At 39.1% G+C, this 21,926-nt stretch overlaps 1 protein-coding gene across 2 annotated transcripts; it reads left to right on the top strand.

Annotated features, from left to right (window-relative positions):
- Positions 1–4,735: 4,735 nt before the first annotated feature.
- Positions 4,736–13,260, top strand: ap5s1 (adaptor related protein complex 5 subunit sigma 1). Of its 2 annotated transcripts, XR_013801025.1 has the most exons (4): positions 4,736–5,034; positions 7,906–8,197; positions 10,209–10,468; positions 12,897–13,260. XR_013801025.1 is itself a non-coding variant. In XM_079641239.1 (3 exons), the coding sequence occupies exons 1-3, from the start codon at positions 4,853–4,855 to the stop codon at positions 10,335–10,337; spliced, it is 603 nt and encodes a 200-aa protein (XP_079497365.1). In that variant the 5' UTR covers positions 4,736–4,852; the 3' UTR covers positions 10,338–11,993. The 2 variants fall into 2 exon arrangements, 1 of the variants encoding a protein (XP_079497365.1); XM_079641239.1 differs by lacking the exon at positions 12,897–13,260 and having other exon boundaries at positions 10,209–11,993.
- The last annotated feature ends 8,666 nt before the right edge of the window (positions 13,261–21,926 follow it).

Raw genomic sequence — 21,926 nt, 5'->3', positions numbered from 1 at the left:
TGATTGGTTAGCTGGCAGGCTCTGTTGTGACTGTTCAACCGCTTAGACATGTCCAACCCCTTAACCGTTCACCAAAAATGTGTTGGAGCATGTGTTGTTACGGAGGTAAACAAATGTATCCAACGGAGACAGGGGGGAGTGTGTGTGGGAGATGAACTTTGAGATTTTAGCCTCTGCAGACCCTTTACATGCACACAAACTTACATGACACACTACAGGAAAGAGAGAGCATAACAGGCTCACTTAAACCAACTATTGAGTGTTTCATATGCAAGGGATAGAGGAGCTGACATTGTCCTAGAAAGTATATGGCCAAAAATGTTGATCTTTGTTTACTAAGCAGAAAAGCCAAACAATCAGAGCTTACAGAATCGTCATTGAGAGGACGTATTTTACTCTTTCATTGGACCTGAGTATATAACAATTAGAAATAAAAAAACATTTTAGTTTCAGCCCGACTTTACATATCAGTCCAGACTTTACTTTTATTTGTTGTAAAGCCTTGGGTGTGCGGGGTTCGTTAAAGTCAAACTAGAATTTTCACTTCTTAAGTCTAAACAAAAGCACATCCGCCTTTTTGTTTGGGCTTCTCAGCAGCACACGTTTCCAGTGGTTCTTGTTTTTCAAATCTTCCCTCTCTAGCCGACCTTGGGAGTGGCCTCTCTGCTGCAGCACGTGCCAGTGCACACACACACACACACACACACACATTCCTGTATGCAGAGGGAGAGTCTTTGTGTCAAAGCGCCTGGCCGACAGCCGTGTCCTGACAGGAGGATAGAAATCAGCCACCTCGTGCTGTAAACACGTGGTGGTTAGTGAAGTGGTCGTAAAGAAACTCCCTCGCTTCTGGCACTTTACCAAAGTTTGAAATCAGGCAGTTTCCCAGCGGCCATGTTGGTTAAGACGGGGAGTCTTTGTTTGCATTCCTGGGATCTAAAGACCCATTTACAGCCAACAGTTTCCAGCTGACACAAGTGACCGTTGCAACGGAAGATGCTTTAGCTCTGGAAATAGGATAGAAACCAAGGGGGTGAAGAGGAAACTATGTCTGTTCTGGTGATCTTTACATGTATTTGTCAGAGGGGCTTTTTCATTCGTGTTGGGCAGCCACCTTTCTCTGAGTAAGACAATTAAAGGGCCAGTTGCTGAGCTTCACACCAGGCAACATGATGCAAGAGCCTTTTCAAATGTCCCCCTCCACTGTGGGTTTCGAAATGTAGATGAGGACTTGGCTCCTCCCACAAATGCAAACCCAGATTTCACAAGTGAATCTGTCAATGAGCCGGAGGAAGTTAAACAAATTTAAAAGGGGATCTTTACCTTCTGTTCAACCAGGACCTTTGTTTTTGACCCAAGAAGATTCATAATGTGTGCTTGTTTTGTTTTGTATTCTTTGTTAGTTCTTCATGAGATCAATCATTACATTGTGTTGGAAGGTATAAAGCTGAATGTGTTAAAAAGTTAAGCAATATTGTGACATGCTTTAGTGTCTGTTTCCAGTACCTATGCTAGGTTAAGCTAACCGACTCTTTTGTTTAACGTACAGATTATAACATTTTATTTAGCTTTTTATGGAAATATAAGCATACTGAACCATTCCTGACCCCCTACTTCAGTATCATGACTTGAGCATTTTTAAAACCTGGGATGGGGGGCTTTTAGCAAAAGAAAGTTGCTGTCATTGGTGTATGTGTTGGGTAGCAGTGGGGACAAACGTTGTCGAACAGTCAGATAAAACCAATGTTTTTAAAAGGTGTCTCCCTGGACCCTGTCAGGTTGGAAACAAATCTGTTCATCAAAACTGAAACGATTTCTCATACTGCAACAGTGTCTATAAAACGACCCCACCCTTCCCATCAACATCTCTTCTCTGAGAATCCACCTCTTAACCCCCGTGTCCTCTATGCAGCTGCATGCAGAGGTGAATCAGAGGTCTTTAGTTGTTGAAATTGACAGTAAACTGTAAAACAAGGCCCTAACAGCCTTTGAGGTGGTGAAACATGGAGCATTAACACTGTGGTTTCTAAGGAATGTTTTTTTTTAATGTTAAGCATTAGAAACTTGTGCTATATGTCTGCACACCCTCTGCAGGCTGAGATTATTTCCCCATATGTTCAGGATGTTTTCACTTCCCCCTGCAGAGAATACAGACAAGTCCAGAAGTGATGTTAGCCTCAGGTTGTTGTTGTTAGCTTCCTTTGTTTCAAACTCGCGGGCCTCGATTCGATTGGTCCTGAGAGCGCTGCCCTGCTTCCTGTTGTTTGTCTTATTCAGCTGGTTTGTTTCATTAGAGGAAAATATGACTCAGAGATTTAAAAAACAGTGAAACCAGCTTTACTTGTGGTTTTCATGACACCACTCGCTGCACATCCTGCATGCTCACTTCTTGAAAAATGTACTTTTTGTTAAAGTCTTATCCTCTACTTCTACTAAATACAAATCTGAGTTTCACACTGACGCTGGAATCTAGCTTTACTTTCACTTTTAATCTTTACTCTGATTTTGGCTAATCATTACTGCAGTGGTCCCGCTCAATCACTTCTTTATTATAGGAGTGACAGCTCTGTGTTAATTATTTCTCACAGCGTGGGTGCTGCAGAGAGATTCTGCTGCACACCTTTCACAGGGAGCCTTCACACAACTACACTAAACATGAAGTGTTTGCTTAGTAAATAGGAACGTGGTGTAAAAGCAGGATTGTGCTGTAGAGCCCATTATAAGCATTGTGTATTACTATTTTGTATTATATTGTGTATTATCTACACATGTTTTACACATTGTATTACAAACACACGCTTTAAACACACGGGAAGTTGGATTCATGTTTTTTATTTTAAATAAGAAACGTATATTTAAGTACAGTACTTGCACTTAGTGACATTTGACCACTGCCATGTAGTAGATATTATTTCCCTGCTTTAATACAAATTAGACCTGCTGGTGGTTCAGACTCAACATCATGGGGTTTTGACAAGATTTAATAGATAACAATCTGGTAGTTGCTGAGGTATTTTAATCTGGTGATATTAAGGCCCTGAAACATTAAACCCAATGATCAAGTGTTACTGCTGTCGTTGATAAAAAAAAACGACAGCAGCAGAGCAAATGCCAAGTTTTATTGAACCTAAAAAGAATAAAACGTTCACACAACTCGCTCCACCACCTGGAGGACTTGTTTCAGCGTGTCAGAGTCTGTGCGATGGCGAGGAGGTTAACAGGGCGGAGAACATGTTAACAAAGCTGAGTGAAGGTTTTCTTTCTTTCTCTTTCTTCTGTCACACACACACACACACACACACACACACACACACACACACACACACACACACACACACACACACACACACACACACACACACACACACACACACACACACACACACACACACACACACACACACACACACACACACACACACACACACACACACACACACACACACACACACACACACACACACACACTCAAACACTCAAACACACACTCTGAGCAGGGCCTCAGCAGAGTAAAGAAGCGTGACCGGCAGCAGCTGCTGGGTTAACAGCTGTCTCTGTTTGTGTGCTGAGACGCTGAAACACTTTGTGATCAAACATCCCTGCAGCTGCCTCTCAGCCATGTTTTCAGTTTGGTCCTTTCTTATCCAGTTGAGGGTGATCTGATCGGATAAAGTAATGGTTTTAATATGTTTTTCAGCAAACTTTCTCAGAATTAATATCATAAATATATTGTTTCACTAATATTGTAGGGTAGATATTTATTGTTGTTATATATTATTGTACAATGTACACATTTGTTATTCCTTAACTTCCTCCTGTTTCAATAAATATTTGTGTTTTATTTTATTTGTTTCATTCTTTATTGTATTTATTTATTCTAAAATGGAGCCCCCTTTCCCCTGGGAATAACGTATTCGGACTCTGATTCTGATGCAAATGCATATTGTGGTATTCTATAATAATAAATGGAATATCTTTATGTTTCTGGGTGTAATATAGAATATGCTATTTGAATATAATACAATATAATATCATATTATATAATATAATATGATATGATATAATAAGACATAATGCAAGGGTGTCCAAACTTTTTTCACCGAGGGCCACATACAGTCCAATATACGAAGGGCTGGGTCACTCACTAGAGTAGAGGTACATTGTCTCATAAGTTAAGTTATAAGTTAGCAAAATCAATCAAATGTAGGTCAATGATGCTTGATACTTGAATATACTTTAAGAAAACAAACAGCCTACATCACAGCTCTCCAGAGGGTTTCATTCATTTTGTTAGCAGCTCATTCCTTAAAACAGAAGCCTCAGATTGCTTATAAGAGGAAATAGGAAGTGTATATTTCAAGATTGTTATGCAATAAGTTATTGTTTTTTTTTATTATCAACTTAGATTTGTTAGAAATTGTTTTCAACTTTAATTGATTGAATTTATTTGAAACATTGGGCTTATTAACACATGAATACTACTGTGTGATATATGTTTACATATATATTTGAGAAGTACAAGACAAGCACACGTTTCATTCGTGGGCCATATTTCATTATACTTTTGGAATTTGCTGAGAGCCGATTAACAATGGCCCGCGGTCCGCATTTGACCCCCGGGCTGTAGTTTGGACACGCCTGATTAGATAGATTAGATAATGTGATATGACATGATGTAGGTAATATGACGTACTTTGAGCGCCATCTTGTGGTTTGAACATCACATAACAACGGCAGCTGAGAGTGGTCACCTGACTAACGCGGAAGTGCTCTATCAGCAGCAACAACATGACCCGTGCACAGTAAACACTGCTTTGAAACATAAGTATATTTTAGTTGGTTTTTCTGCAGTATGGTTCGCTGCTTCCTGATCCACACAGTGTGCCCGGTCAGTGCTCTCGGGGCCGGGGAGAGTCGGGTGCTTTACTGCCGGGTCTTCGGTCCAGATGAGAGCCTCTTCACCGACCAGGACCGGGAGTTCAGCCCGGAGGAGAGGCGGGTTCTGCAGAGGGAGCAGACCGCGGTGGTGGCACGGTGAGCCGAGCTGCAAACACATCCAGGTTAAATTACATCTGTGAGGACGATTTAGCAGCATTACCAGACTTTTGTTATTGAAATTCCTCTGGATGAACAGTTTGTTACTACACTGGACGAGTAGGGCAAACCTTAGTGCCTTTTTAATTTTAAATGAATATTAATACAATTGGGCATATTATTCAGTGTTCAATATTTTCCATGTCATGTGATGTGACCCAGTGAAAACAAATCAATGCAGCATGATATAACTACACTGGACTTCTTTATTTTAATGGAATTTAATTTGCTTGTTTACTTTATATGAATATTTTAAATACAAATCCGCAGTTTTATCCTTTCAAACTTTTGTATTTGTTTTAATAGCTTCAATGTCACGTGATTTTACGAATCTTAATCAATCTATCGGTGTACAAGTACAGGACAAAACTCCTTTTATCGCTTTTTTAGTGTTTTTACATGTTTTATGAATATTGTCTTGAACTTAGTTTTTATCGAAACGGCCCCCACATTTCCAATAACTTCCATCCCATGTGACTTATTGATTTAAATAGGTACTAAGTGTTGTTATTTGGTTCAGCATTTTGAACTTGATGATTGTCTTCATTCTCTAAAATAATGAAATTCCTGTGAACCCCAGTGTGTCAAGAGGATGCCCTTTCCACAATTTCTACCTGTGTTTATAATACTAAAGCTTTCACTCACTCTAATTTCTAGACATTTAGACTTAGTTTATCCAAAAGTAACAGCACCCTCTTCCTGTTTTTTACTTCATTGCATCCCCTCCTCTTTCTGCTTCCTGCTGATTTCCTGATGCCACATCACAGAGGCCGCTGGAGGCTGTCATTCGTCTCATTTTGTTTTCAGTAAATACAGATTTATTTCACAGAGCACTTAGTTTTCTCTTCTCCTACATGACAACCTGTGATTATTCCTGTCAGAATAAAACGGACGCAAATGACAATCCTGTTCAACTAGTGCATGTCAAGCTATGACAACAATGCCATTTAACAATATTCATTTCTAGCATGGAGGAACAATAGACCTTCTGTGAAAGGCCTCAGTTATACTAAGATATTTATTAACTCATGTGGTGTCAACACATTACGATGATGAACATTTAGTTAGTTACATATTTAGGTTAAGATAAACATAATGATTCAGAAAATAGACTTTAATGTCGAGGTAATCTTGTTACCTGTTCCTATAATTCTCTTCCTCTCCATATATACATTATAAACAGTAGGAACAACAGTAAGAAATATACATCAACAACAATCCTCCCTTTCTTTTTTTTTTCTTCTAAAAAGCGGCCCTTATTTGCTTTTATGCACCTCGATTGGAATCCTTTGTTAACTTCTACAACGTAGTGACATCACTATGTAACATCCGGCTTGTATTTGCACTCAAATACATTGTACGTGAGGCTAAGGGGCGGGATACCTCTAAGGTAGGGATGGGCAACTTCGATGGTGGTGGGTGCCACATCATTTATGTACTGGCCACCAGGGGGCCTCAGACTCACTTGGAACACACACACACACACACACACACACACACACACACACACACACACACACACACACACACACACACACACACACACACACACACACACACACACACACACACACCAATTCCATGTATTGCATGAAATTATTAACAAATATACTAAGTCTGACATCTTCATTGACATTTTTCAATCTTTCAGGGAACATCCTCTAATAAGCTCACTAAACAAATATCAGTTCACAGAAAGGTTATTACATTTTTACAAGTGGCATATTTGTATTGAACAGGTTATCTAACAGTGGAATAAAACTATTTTAAACTATTGGAAAGCACGAAAAATGCGTGTGTATTGAGATTAACCATTAAGATGACATACACATGAAGTCATGAACACTAACACAGACATTAGCTGTCTAACTTGAACCTAAGACACTTGTAGCCTGTCTCTGCATTCCCCTTATTCCACAATAAGGGGAATGTCAACACAGACACCTGTCAGCCCGCACTCTGCTGTTCCTCAGCACCACTCCCCCTCCCTCCCGCTGAAATTATGAATGTAAGGCGTATAGTAGATAACACGGCAGGGTCCGTGACAGTTTGTTTTCATCTGATTTCAAATAAACAAAGTCTTGGTTTTTAGAATATTAAACTTGTTTCATCAAATTCAGATGATAAATACAACTTTTAAGCTTGTAAAGGCATAATTACAAGAGGCAACTTAACGTCACAGCAGGCATAACAACAGCCGGTGTTTCTTGTGAGGGTTTCCCCGGGAAACAAACACAATACACACAAATGCGTCACAGATTATTTTTGCGGTATTTGGCTGTGGAAAGAAATCATTACACAGCTCGCGACGTAACTAGGAGTCTAGTGGACTGTATCAGTACTACAAGTAAAAGCGGTTGACCAATAACAACAGAGCTGGCCAGCTAACCAATCAGAGTAGACTGGGCTCTGGTTTCAGACAGAGGGTGAACAGAGGTGCTGCAGCACAGGCAGTATGAGAAGAATAAAGAGTTTTTTGAACATTAAAGCATGGAGACATGTCCCAGCAGAGACACAAAATAAATATAATAAAGAATAATTAAGTATGAACCTAAAAATGAGCAGAAAAGGGCTCCTTTAACTGCCAGCCCTGCCTCAATCTCAGTGAACAAAACCAACACAAAATAGAATACAAATTTAAGGAAATCTAAATTCAAACATGGTATAAATAGTTTCTAAAGATAAAAACAGAATGAAGACAGTTTTAAAAGAAGCAAAAACAAAGATTCAAAAGGATGCGTTCAGCTGACGTTCAGACACAATGAGTGTGCATGAGAGATAAACACTGTGTGTGTTCCTGCTCTGTGCCAGGCAGGTGCGCAGCGCGGCCTCTCTCTCCCGGGGGGCCGCGGGCCGCCTGCTGATGGAGGTGCTCCCCGGGGAGGAGGCGCTGGCGCTTCAGGAGGCCGACAGCGGGGTGCTGCGTCTCAGGGCCGGAGACCCCTTCCCCGAGGAGATGAGCGCTCTGTGGCTGGGGGTCCAGAGCCTGGGCTTCACGCTGGCCTGCGAGCCCCACGAGAACCTCCTGCTGGCCGAGGGGACGCTGCGGAACCTGACCCGACACTGCCTGGAGCACCTGCACCTGCTGGGGCCCGGCAGCGAGGTGAGACAGGCCACTCAGGAGACCCTGCACCAAACTGATAAAGCGCATCATGTAATAGTAAAGTAAACAGCAGCTCCAATTTGCATGAAGGTTAAATATCTGCAGAGTTTTTAATGACCACAAAAACCACAAATCATGTTTTGAAGCGGAGTTCGATCTATGCTCAGACAACATCAACCCAGATTAGATTTGATCAAGACTTGATATTATCTGGATAGAGACAAATTATTTAAATTGTTCTTTTTCTGTCTATACAAAATCTTCAAGTGCACTGGTTTTCGATGTAGAATTGCCCGATTGCTCTTAATGAAGTGAAAGCTGTGAAATTGCTTTTTTCCTGTTATCGCAAATGGAACAGAGGTTCCTTAGGTTTGACTGTGTTTCCACGAAGGATTACATTATCAAACAGGCAAGAGTAATGAAGCAAAAACGCTTAGAGCAGCAAAATGCACTTATCAATATAATAGAAGGTTTTATGCATTAAACCATGTATATTGATTTACATTGCACATCATCTTTACTGTCAATCTTCTCCGTCATCCATATATACAGTTGCAAGAAAAACCCTTTCTGTGAACCCTTTGGAATGACCTGGATTTCTGCATAAGTTGGTCATAAAATGGAGGAAGCCACTGCTTTCCAGAAAAAACATTGCTGCACGTTTGAAGTTTGCAAAAGAGCACCTGGATGTTCCACAGCACTACTGGCAAAATATGCTGTGGACAGATGAAACCAAAGTTGAGTTGTTTGGAAGGAACACACAACGCTATGTGTGGAGAAAAAAAGGCACAGCACACCAACATCAAAACCTCATCCCAACTGTGAAGTATGGTGGAGGGAGCATCGTGGTTTGGGGCTGCTTTGCTGCCTCAGGGCCTGGACAGATTGCCATCATCGACGGAAAAATGAATTCTCAAGTTTATCAAGACATTTTGCTGGAGAACTTAAGGCCATCTGTCCACCAATTGAAGCTCAACAGAAGATGGGTGATGCAACAGGACAACGACCCAAAGCACAGAAGTAAATCAACAACAGAATGGCTTCAACAGAAGAAAATAGGCCTTCTGGAGTCCAGGCCCAGTCAGAGTCCTGACCTCAACCCAATTGAGATGCTGTGGCATGACCTCAAGAGAGCGGTTCACACCAGACATCCCAAGAATATTGGTGAACTGAAACAGTTTTGTAAAGAGGAATGGTCCAACATTCCTCCTGACCGTTGTGCAGGTCTGATATGCAACTATAGGAAACGTTTGGTTGAGGTTATTGCTGCCAAAGGAGGGTCAACCAGTTATTCAATCCAAGGGTTCACATACTTTTTCCACCCTGCACTGTGAATGTTTACATGGTGTGTTCAATAAAAACATAAAAACATATCATTGTTTGTGTGGTTTTAGCTTAAGCAGACTGTGTTTGTCTATTGTTGTGACTTAGATGAAGATCAGAACACATTTTATGACCAATTTATGCAGAAATCCAGGAAGTTCCAAAGGGTTCACTTTTTCTTGCAACTGTATATTGATTTACATTGCACATCATCTTTACTGTCAATCTTCTCCGTCATCCATATTGCTGATGTCTTTATTTATTATTCTATATCATCATCATCATCATCATCATACATTTTTCCTATATTTTCTTTCTTTCTTTTAATATTTCATCACCATCATTATGTTTATTATACTATTATGTTTCATATCAATTGATTCTCTTTAGCATGTTAATACAAAAGTTATGCATTAAACACACACCATTTTCTTTAGGTTGAGGTAGACAGAGGATGGCAAAGACTAAATGTAATTAATGTTTAAGACCTTCCCTCTCTTCTATTTATTTTTTCTTTTATGGAACTACTGCACTCTTTGTTTAGAAAAAGGTAAATGGAAGGAAGATATTGACTCATTCCCCATTGTATGATTCCTTCAATCTAATATGAATAAAGGTGGTGGTCGTGTAGGTTTTATTTCCTTCTACAACTACCTGCCATCTTTAAAAACTCCTCCTGTCCCTGCAGGTCCTTCTGAGGAGCGACCGCATCGACGCTCTGCTCAGCCGCCTGCTTCCTCACGGCCAGCTCCTCTTCCTCAACCACCGCTTCGCCCACAGCCTGGAGAAGGAAGTGGCAGCTTACATGACAAAGTGACCCAAAAATACCCGCTGTACGACTCCCTGTTTGAGCTCATTACTGCCAGTTGTTCTCCACTGGAGACATCTCTGCGGCAGGAGAAGAAGAGCGCACTGCTGGCAGCTGATTGGTGGTGAACTCACAGCGAGGTAAATATCTGCCTCAGCCACTTGCAGCTCAGTGTTGACTGTTTACCGTGTGGGAGGCTTCAGTTCAAATCCTGTTTGTCAAATTGAAGAGTGGAGAGGAAAATGTGGCAGATTAAAGAGTGCAGCTGAAGAGGCCGGTTAAAACGTCCTCGCAGCAGCTGTTATCTGATTCTCCGTGCTCCGAGTGACTGTGTGTGACCTTCAGGAGCAGACTGAAGGATCCTGGGAGTTTAAATGAGTCTCTAAGTGCTTTATTTCGTCACTGTGGTTTCTATTGCACCTTTTTAAAAAGCAGGATCAAACATTCAACCTGCTTTAATGCACTGCATAGTGTGATTCATTCCATAGCAACAAACAGCAGGAATGGAAAAAACAAGATTGATGAAGCTTTTTCCTCCACCTCCTTTTTTCTAAATGGTTGTATGCCGTACATAATGTGATGAATCTCATATAGTAACACACAGCAGAAATGGAGCAAATAAATATAATTTAGAACTTAAAACGTGCTTATTATTGAGACATCGACACAGATTTTGTTCCTGGAAAGTAGGAGCAAACCCATGTATTAAAGGTGTGGTAGGTAATTCACTTCAGAAACACTTTTTGTTATATTCCATGGAATGCTTTTAACATCCCGATAGCAATGAATATGTTAAATGCTTTGACAATAAATACATAAACATTTCTTCTGTGGAAGCCGTGGCGCTTTAAAAAGCACGACCAATCATCTGAGCCGGCCCGGCTAAAATAATTGGATGGCCTACCTGCCTGTCAGCCTTCCATCTGTGCACAAACTTATCTCGTGCCCTCATTGGTCATGTGCGCGTTCGTGTGTGTTGGAGGAGGGGCTCTGTAAGGAAGTCTGAAGGAAGGGGCAGATTTTTTTCGGCTGCGTACTTTCAAATTCTAGCGCACTCGATAGCGCTGGTTTCTCCATTCTTACCTACCCTACCTTTAAGTATTTATGCATTTCAAATAATGATTCATTGCATAGTAACAAACAGCAGAAATTGAGAAAGTATAACATGTTTGACCCAAAAATAGACAATATGTTTTAGACATAAGCACCTATTGTTCTTGAAAAATAGTAGGAAACTAGGTATTTTCATTCATAGTAACATACAGCAGGAATGGAGCAAAAAGAAAAATACAACATTTAGATCAAAAAAAGTTATTGTTATTATTGACATTTTAAGGACAATATGAAGGCAGGAAGTAACATCAAATGTTTTAAAAAACTAAATTAAAGATATGCAGAGATGCCAGCATGCAGAAGAGGACAAAACAGGAATAATAAACAAAATGGAAACTTCCAGACACAACAATTACAAATGTATTCCTGTACCTGAACATCTGTTGTACCTCCGACTACCCCCCCCTCATGAAGCCAGACTCCCCTCCTCCTCCTCCTCCTCCTCCTCCTCCTCTTCCTCCCTCCCCTGACTCTGTCTGGGTGCCAGCATCAATTGCTTTGATCTTCTCATTTTTTTCCCAAATTAAAAAATAAAACTAATTTTAAGCATTACCCAAGGCGCATTCTTTGATAGTTGTGTACTCGGCAATCAAGGACACACGGTGCGTTTTCCAAAAAAAACGAGGCACCAGGGAACGCACATTAAAGATGATGGCACACACAAGAGGAGGATTTAGAGGTTGTGTGCATCTCATGGGGAATATAAATAAACACACTCAACGTCAGCTGATTAAAAACACCTGCAGACTGAATAAACACGATGTTTCACTGAACGACCAGCAGAGGGCGCTGTTGTTCGTGTGAGTTTTAATCTGCAGTGAAGGACATTTGTAGGAAACTTACTATTATTTTAAGTAAAAAAACATATAAAAGAGTCTTTAAATGCAACATTCTAATCTAATAACAACATAAAATCATTATTTGTGTTATGTATTTTGATCTTTGTAAAGCAAAAAGTGTCTTTGAGCACCTGTAGAAGCGCTTGATAAATAAAATATATTATTAATATAATTATTTTTAACAATAGTCTAAAACCTGGCATTATTATTCGCCATGCTGCAAAAATAAAATGTCTTTAATTGTTGGTTATATTGGGTTTTGGGGCTTTTATTTGTATTACATTTTTATTCTGGGGCGTTATTTTTTTCCTTTTTTTCTCTGGTTATATCCTGTTTGTGGTTCAAGAGCATTAGAGTATTATTTTGTTCCATTTATTAACAACTTAGGAACTACTTACTTATTTTGCTATTTTTAATGCACTTAAAGGTCCCATGTCATGGCCATTTCTACCGATCATATTTCCATTGTTGAGGTCTACTATAGATTTTCGCAATTTTCCAAACTCACATTGGTTTCTCATACAGCATCTCTGTATAGTATGTGTATTCACTCTGTCCTCCACGGCTTGTTGGAGCTCCTGCTGAATATTATATTTGACTTGTCCTTCTCCACTAGGGAGCAGTGTTCAGCTGCAGGGAAATAATAGAAGACAAATAGTGACACCAACAAATCCACAAGGCAACAACACCCTGAGTTCTGCTGCTTCTTTGAGACAAACAAAGCTGCAAGACATCAGACGACGGCGCTGAGATTGTTTCCATGTGTCTTCATCATTACAATGATTAGCAATGCACAGGAAGTTGATCTTTGCCTTCCAACAGCTGTTTGATTAAATGAACGAGTAATGTTAAGTGGAGCTTATCTGCTGTAGATGTGAGTAAGTGCGTTTTGCTTTCATCCCCTTTGGTTGTGAGGTCGATCCATAATCAAGCATGGTTTGTGGGCAGGATTATCAATAAGGTCATGTATATAAATGTAATAAATCTCAGTTTAATAGTTCAAAGAACTCAATGGAAAATGCAAGGATGCTTCAAAAAAGAGCACATTTAGCACTGAGGTTAAATTCAAAAGATCACATTTATTGATCAAACATATTTCATTTATTCTGGGAAATAATTGGATTTCATTTTAGGAAAAAAGGAATAGGAATTTTAAGATAATAATAAAATGAAATAAACAATAAAATAAAAGGAAAGAAATAATACAAATATTAAAGTAAATAACAACAATACATATTTAAATATGTGTGTTTTTTACAATATAATATTTTATTTATTAGGAGCACATTTTTTTAATTTGTTTTAAATGGAATAAATAATACAACTTAAGAAAAAAAGGAATAAAACATAATATAAATATTCAAGTAAATAAAAACAATAAATATGTAAAAATGTGTCTTAAAATATATACAATAACCCAATAATAATATTAAAGGGTGACAAATAGATTGTTGCTTGAAATGCACAACAAGTGGTGAGTATTGCACCGTTTAATAATTATTTAGAGTGAGTGCTAATGAAGTTAAAGAAACCTGTATTATTTATTTCCTGGGTAACAGCACGGCATGAGACGGCTGTCAGCATGAGGCTCATCAGCTGTTCTTTGTGTGGTTCAGAATAAAAACCTGAACACTCTTGGCCGTCAATAGCACTCACAGAGGGAATAAAGTGGACGCCATTACCTGAAGTACATACAATTCCCATAGAAATAACATCTTGGCAGAGTGGTTTTTAGCAGCCAAATGTTGAAAAAAACAAGCAGATGGAGAGTCGGCTGTTTGTCCAGGGGATGAGGGTCAAAGTGCACGAGGCAGCTGTAACACTGGATCAAAGTCCTGCTAGCTGCTTTCTACATGAGCTTTCTGAGTGTGTCTGTGAGGCAAAGGCTCAGGGGCCAAAGTGTCAGGGGCCCTGCTGAACCTTCAATATGTTACTGGTAGTGACACATTTAGACCATAAGGAGATGCAGAGTTACAGAAAAGAAACTTAAAACAAAAGAGACGGAAAACGACTTTGAAGAGATAAAAACAGATGCTCGAAGACTGTGAAAAGGAACAGCCACAAAGAGAGAGGACAAAATACGTGTCATAAAACAACCGCAAAGTAAAGGAAAATGACAACATAAAGACACAAAATATCACAAAATAACCACAAAATAACGACACAAAACAACCACAAAGACTTAAATAACCCATAAAGCCCCCAAAAGACCTACAGACACAAAGCAATTCCCAAAAATAACTTAATTACTACACAAAAAAACAACCACAATGAGGCACAAAAAACAACCACAAAACAACTACAAAGACACACACCATGTCCACAAAGACATATAAAACAACCAGAAATAGAAACAATTATTACATTAAGATGCAACACACCTACAAAGAGACACAAAACAGCTACAAAAAGACTGCAAATTACCCCAACACAACTACTATAACTACAAAGACACACAAAGGAACTCCAAAAGAACTACAAAGAGACATACAATGAGACAAACAACTGAAAAATATAACGTGTATATGTCTTGGTCCTAAGAGTGATAGAGGGGTCTTTTGCATGTCTGAGCCCACATCACCTGATACCCTTATAGTAGAGAAGGTGGAGGCATTGTCCAGCACAGGTTTTATTCCACATCAACCTGCAACCTTCAGGGCCCCCCCCCCCCTTTACATTCTCCATCCTCTGTGCTGGTTGACATTGTCACAGCCTGTCTCAGTCACTCTCTCCATCTTTTCATCGGCCTGGAGCTCCAACAAAAGAATTCCTCATTGAATTTAGCGAGTGGCCATTGAATACGCCAACTGCTAGAGTTTAAAGATTTTCCTCTTCAGATTTTTTCTTCTGCCTCATTAGATGTCTCCCTGACTATTGTATGGCTCGTGGCGAGAGCACTGTGGAGAAAATGGGCTCAGCTCCAGCCAGCGATACAATTTGAATTTCAATACGAGTTGACGGCTTATTCACTTTAGCAACTGTCAGGGCATGCGGCGTGAAATACCTGAACGTCACGGCTCCCATTCATATACATTAGGCATCAATTCTATTTCCTTTCATGTGTACATAGCTAGAATTTCAGATACTCCTCTCACCGGTTAGAGCTAAGTGGAGTTTCAGAAGAAGTGGAGGAGGAGGAATGATCAGCGATAGCAGCTAAACGTCATCATATCAGGTGTCAAAACAGATCAACGTGATCAGGAGATTTTATACATGTCCTCCCTGCCTGTGGGAGATAAAATGCTTGAAACACAGGCGTTGACATGCTAAACCAGAAATGATTGGCTTTGATCATCATTTCCTCTTGTTTGTTATTTGACATAAAATAACTACAGAAATACAAAAAATATCTACAGAGACACAAAATACCTACAAAAAGACTCCAAAAACCTTCACGAAGATACAACATACTTACAATGAGACAGTAAAAGAATACAAAAAGGCTCCAAATACCCACAAAGAGACATCAAATGGCCACTAACAGACCCAAAAAGAATCAAAATACCATCAAATAGACACAAAAAGACACCATCAATTAAATAGATGCTATGTTTGAAACACAGTATGTAGGCGTTGACATGCAAAACTTGAATTACTTGAATAATGGCTTTGATCATCATGTTCGTTCTTTGACATCATTCTGCCTACTGCCACACACACACACACACACACACACACACACACACACACACACACACACACACACACACACACACGTCGTTCTCTTTTTGCATCTCAAATCGTGTTAGATTCGCAATTTCAAGCCATTTTATTTTACGTTATTTCCTCAGCCCTTTGGGGAAGAATAAGGATTTTCCCACATTTGTGTTGTGCAGTTAGGCAGAGTGCAATATATGCATAAATATAAAGGAGCAGTAAAAGGAAATACTTAATGGTGGGGTAGGTGCGTTTGAGAAACCGGCTGGAGATACACTTTTTGTTATATTCCATGGAATGCTCTTAACATCCCGATAGCAATGAATATCTGAAGTGCTTTGACAAAAAATCCATAAAAACATGTCATCTTTGGAAGCCGTGGTACTGTAAAAAGCACGACCAGTCATTTTAGCCGACCTGGCTAAAATAACTGGATGGTCTACCTGCCTGTCAGCCTTCCATCTGTGCACAAACTTATCTCATGCCCTCATTGGTAATGTGCGCGTTCGTGTGTGTTGGAGGAGGGGCTCTGTAAGGAAGTGGCAGATTTGTTCCGGCTGTGTATTTTCAAATTCTAGCGCACTCGAGCTGGTTTCTCCAAAATTACCTACCCCACCTTTAAAGTGGACCTATCATGCTATATTTGAATAATATAGTGTAGGACCATACCTATATAAGGCATATTTATACTTTTTATTTTTCAAAATACCAAACAGATCATGCATTTTAGCCATTCCTCATTTCACTCAATTTAACACTGTCTTTGCATGGGCTGATTCTGTGAGAACAGCACCATCTACAGGCCTGGCATATGTACTACAGCGTCTCCAGCGCTTTCCAACGGCAATGTCCGTGGCTGTCTCCTCCTGATTGGTGGAGTTGGCCCAATAACCGTGCGCCACTTCTGTGACGTCATAGAAGTGTTCAAATCTGGATCAGTCTGTATCAGATCCGTTGCAGCCCCTTTTTTAGAGATTTGGGTATGGAGGAAAATAGAGAGGGTTGTGTTTTCTGACACTTGGTGGGTTCTCTGGAACACCGGGGACACATATTCATGTATAAAAGACGTACAAAAGTGCATTTTGCATGATAGGTCCCCTTTAAGTTAAGTACTTCAATAAATGTACTTTGTTACTTTCCATCTCTGGCTCCTGCTGTCTTCTGGTAAGGCTTGCTGTGTGAGACCACCCCTCACACCCTTCAAACAACTCACTTGATTAAAAAATATAAGTCAATTATTTCTTAATTAAGCTCGCTCTGCAGTCCTTTGTAGGTTTGTTGCTCATTATCAATAAAACGGCGGCGCACTGTGCGGGGAAACAGCCGACTAAACAGCAAACTTCACAGAAAGAAACGAACACAAGGACTTTCACATCTTCGATTTTCCGCAGTTTTATTTTGTTCTTGTTCTGTTTTCCCCCTCATGTGGATTATTTGATCTGTAAATAAGACTGATAAAGGTCACATGCTCCTCACACTCTCAGAGGGGATCAAACAGCAAACAGGACGCCATCTGCTTCTGCTCCGGAGGATGCTTATTGTTTCCTCCATTATTTAAATAATAGACAGATCCTTAACTTTAGGAAAAATACTGCGACCACACTTTTAGAAAACTCTGTTACAAGAGAAAGGTCTGCTTTGAAGATGTTAGTCAGTAAAGAGTCATTTATGTTAAAATACTGCAACTAGAAGTCTTACATTCAAAATCTAATTTCAATCCAAGTTCAGAAGTATTATCCGCTAAATGTATAGTGTTATACTTATCTCGAGAGAATGGCCTCCATAAGTAATATATGATTATAGATCAGGGGGGATGTGGCTCAGTGGATAGTGTGCTGGACTTCAAATCAAGGGATAGCAAGTTTGAGTCCCACTGCAGTCAGCATGTGGTTGTGTCCCTGGGCAAGACACTTCACCCCAAACTGCTTCTGTGGGGATTGTCCACAGTACTTAAGTATGTTAGTCGCTTTGGATAAAAGACATGTAATAGATGTCACTATCAGATTGTCAAATAGCATTTTACTGAGGTAGACAGACAAAATAATGATTTTTAAGAATTAGTAATATATTGCAGTTTTAAATAAACTCTTTACTAAAGCAGTAAAATAAAGATAGTGCAGTAAAAATTGATTATTTAGCTTTTAAATGTAGTGGAGTAGAAGAATAAAGCTTTTAATGGAAGTCAATACTTCAAAATTGCACCATTGGTAAGTGTAATAAGCGAAGTATAGTATTTAATGTAGAAAAGTTTGCAATAAATGCAATATAAATAAAAAAACTAAACACTGAAGAAGTTCTCAGTCATATTTCGAAGTCATCATCTACGTGCGTACACAGTAAATGATGCAGAGAAAAACATATCTTCTTATTTGGACAAAGTAACTAAAGCTTATAGCTAATTTAAGTCAAGTAAAAAGTGCAATATTTTGCTATGAATTGTAGTGGAGTCGAAGGAGAAGAAAGAAACACTTTAATAAATGTATTTAATGACATTCCTCGTCTGTTATTTCCATTGTTTTTCCAAAAAAAGATAAATGGATTCTTTCTCGACAATACTTTTTTAACTACAAGCTCATTAATAAAATTCCCATTATTATCCTGCGGGAACCCTCTGCTTCTTTATGGCTTGCAATTGGTCATTAATTGCAATATTTTCCCATTAATTAAAATAATTGGAACGAGGTTATGGCTTGTTTGCGTTGTCACTCATCATCCAGGATCGTAATCTTAACAGCTCCGAGAAACTGTGATACTATCCAGTGCGGAGTAGCAGCAGTAAAACGTTACGACTCCTCAATAAATTTACATCCGACTCCGGCTGACTGTTTTATGGTCAAATTACAGTCAGATTGTGTGTCGCTGTATTTTACTCTCACAGTTTAATGGGTTTTATTTCTCCACCCTGCTCCTCCTAACATCCTCCACAAATGTAAGAGGAGCAGAGGAGTTTTAAACAGAAGGTGGCTTAAAGGCAGTGTGTTATTTGTAATATGGTGACATACGGGCTATTTTAGGAAGACATATTGATTATGGAGCTGAATAAATGCACAATATATCGAGAATTTAACTCAGATTATTTGGGATTACATTTAGACACTCTCTGAGATTCAAGTGGTAAAGATACGAGGCAAACATTTTGAATTCTCTAAAGTACATTTCTGAGAAAATAACTCGTAATCTCTGAGATTTGGAAGCCATATATTTCAGTCAAGAGCTCAGACATCTGAAGTTAAAGTCTGAGATACGAGAAAGACCAATTCCAAAATCCAATAGTCTAAAGTGTTCAATCTATGTGAGAAAATACACATTTACGAACAAAAACTTGAATATTGTCTGAGTGTAAAATGTAATTTAGGAGAAATAAACTCAGATATTTTTAAAGATTAAATTCACAAATTCTCAAGAAAAAAAACTGTAAAATAGCTTCACTTGGTAAGGTTGGATCTACCTCCACACATCACATATTTAAAACGAAATATTTGTTCTCTATATATAACCCCCTCCCCCGTTCCCCCCCCCCCCAACCAGTTGCCTTAATACGTCAAATAAATACCTTGATTAAGGACATTATATCAGCTTTAAACAACATGATCTTTGATATTGAACCCTTCCAAGTTCTTCCCCATTGATGGCCATTACCCTCTTGCTTTTTTCATTGATGTAGGAAGCTAGCGATCTATGAATAACAAACATTACATCGAATCACTGACAGATCTGGAAGATGTCCCCAGCTACTCATTAAATGTGTTTTTCTGACGTTTGGTTACAGGCAATCTGAATATATGTTGAAATGACTGTTTTACGCTTGCAGTCATACTGAACCCTAAAGTAAATATGCACTGACACAGGCTAAAATCTCCATAGATCTGCAGAGCTTTTGAAAAATCTTACTGAGTTTGTCATAAAAGTGACACCTTCCATATTTCTCATAGTCATTTGCCTCAGCGTGAATATTAAAATATGATTAATAGAGCTTAAAATTCTACCTTTATTCGATTTAAATGTCCCCTATTATGCAGTTTTTCTTTACTTTGTTATAGGTCTCAGATATATACAAAACATGTCTCTGAAGTGTTTGGCACTAAATACCAAACAGATCATTGCAGCATCCCATAATCCCCTCTGTTTCGAAAGTGCTGATTCTCTGTCTGTTACTTTAGATGAAAATCAGGAGCCCCTCCCCACGCCCCTCTGAGAGATATTTGGTTAAAAAGAACACAATGGTGCTCTAGGAGGAGATTCAGGTGATAAGGTGGTGGTGGGGGGGGGTTACCTTGGTTGTTGATTGGCTAATGGCTACGCAAACCAAAACATCGTTATGACATCATAAAGTAGCCAAAATCTGATCAGCTCATTTTCAGACAGGTTTTTATATAAATGGATCAGGACAAAAAGAGAGAGAATCTTTGTTCCTGAAACTTTCAGAGTCTCTTAACGCAGAGGGGACACGTGTTGATGTATACAAGACATGAAAAAGTGGATTTAGCATAATAGGTGACATTTAAAGAAACACACTAATGTTTGTTGTATTGGGCATATAAATATGTCTAAGATTAATGCAGTCTTTAAGTCACAAGATCAATATTGATATTCAGGCTGCTTCCACTCTGGGCTAATTTGCGTAAACAAATCTGTCAATTTGCACACCCTTAAAATATGAATAATTGTTTCTTGCCCTTACGCCATGTTTACCACAACCCATTAACAGTTAGAATTGAACCAAACGGCGCTCATGGCACATGCCCAGAGTGGAAAACACTGAGCAAAAGAGCCTCATTACAGCTGCTTTCCAAATTAAGTGGAGAAGATCTATTATTCATTTGTGGACAATCCCCTGTGAGTGAGGCCCAGCAGGAAAACAGGAAGTGTGTGAGGCTTCTTTTTTTCTCAGCCAGACACTTAACAATTGGTTCTGCAGTTTGGATCCAGGAGAACAGAAATGCAGTAAATAAATTACAGGATGTCCAAGAGGCCTTTTTCTTTTAGTGATTCAATTAAAATATGTCCTGTATCCACTCACACTTTCAGTAGCATGACATGGAAAACATGCTTTAGCCCAATGCAACGAATCACTATAACACCCGATTTAAAAGCAGCACGGACTATTTGAAATGTACCTGTTGCATATTTCACAATATATCATAATGCATTACATGTTACTTGTTGGACGCTTTTATCCAAAGCCACTTACATACATTCAATACTGTGGGCAATCCCCAGAGGAACAATTTGGGGTGAAGTGTCTTGACCAAGGACACAGTGGAATGTTGACTGCAGTGGGATTCGAACCAGTGCCCCTGTGTGATCCAAAGATCAGCGCACCAACCACTGAGCCACAACCTCCTAATACAAATTGTATTGTTGAGATATATCACAATATCTCATCGTATCAGGGGTTTGAATTTTTTTTGGTGATTTGCAACACTTACACAGAGGAGGATGAAGTATTCAAATATTTTACTAAAGCAAGAAATACTACAAAAAGTAAAAGTACTCCATTCAAATGTGTACTTCAGTGAAAGGGAAAAAAATAGCATCAATATATAAAAGTAACGAATGTAAAACTACTTCTACATGCGTGCCACTTTTGAAATAGTATATGTTTTTATAAATCATATTATTGATTCAAGCAGGTTCAAGCAGCAGTCAGAGGAACAGACACACATAGACAAACATGCCTTATTTTGCACATCTACAAGTATTGACATATAGTATATGTAACATACACAGTGCAAACAATCACAAACACGTGTGAAATGATGGGAATATTATCATTATATATTTTGTGTGACCATTTATTTGATGTACAGTTGGGAACAATGACATCAACGTTCAGACAAGTCTTACAGGGACACGGGTAAACAATTAGTCTTGGCTTGAAATATGTATCTGTGTCAAGTTAAAGGTGAGGTATGTCATTTTGGAGAACCCAGCTCAAGTGCCTCTTCCTTCAGACTTCCTTACAGAGCCCCTCCTCCAACACACACGA

The sequence above is a fragment of the Notothenia rossii genome, assembly GCF_949606895.1.
Source record: "Notothenia rossii genome assembly, chromosome: 7".
Lineage (NCBI taxonomy): Eukaryota > Metazoa > Chordata > Actinopteri > Perciformes > Nototheniidae > Notothenia > Notothenia rossii.
The sequence above is the reverse complement of the archived record's forward strand: the minus strand, read 5'-3'. Positions and strand labels throughout refer to the sequence as shown.

Bases quoted from the DNA above. Each gene is read 5' to 3' on its own strand.
- ap5s1 (XM_079641239.1), top strand. From the start codon at position 4,853: ATGGTTCGCTGCTTCCTGATCCACACAGTGTGCCCGGTCAGTGCTCTC. The intron at 5,035-7,905 runs GTGAGCCGAGCT...GCTCTGTGCCAG, and splicing joins CAGACCGCGGTGGTGGCACG to GCAGGTGCGCAGCGCGGCCT. The intron at 8,198-10,208 runs GTGAGACAGGCC...CTGTCCCTGCAG, and splicing joins TGCTGGGGCCCGGCAGCGAG to GTCCTTCTGAGGAGCGACCG.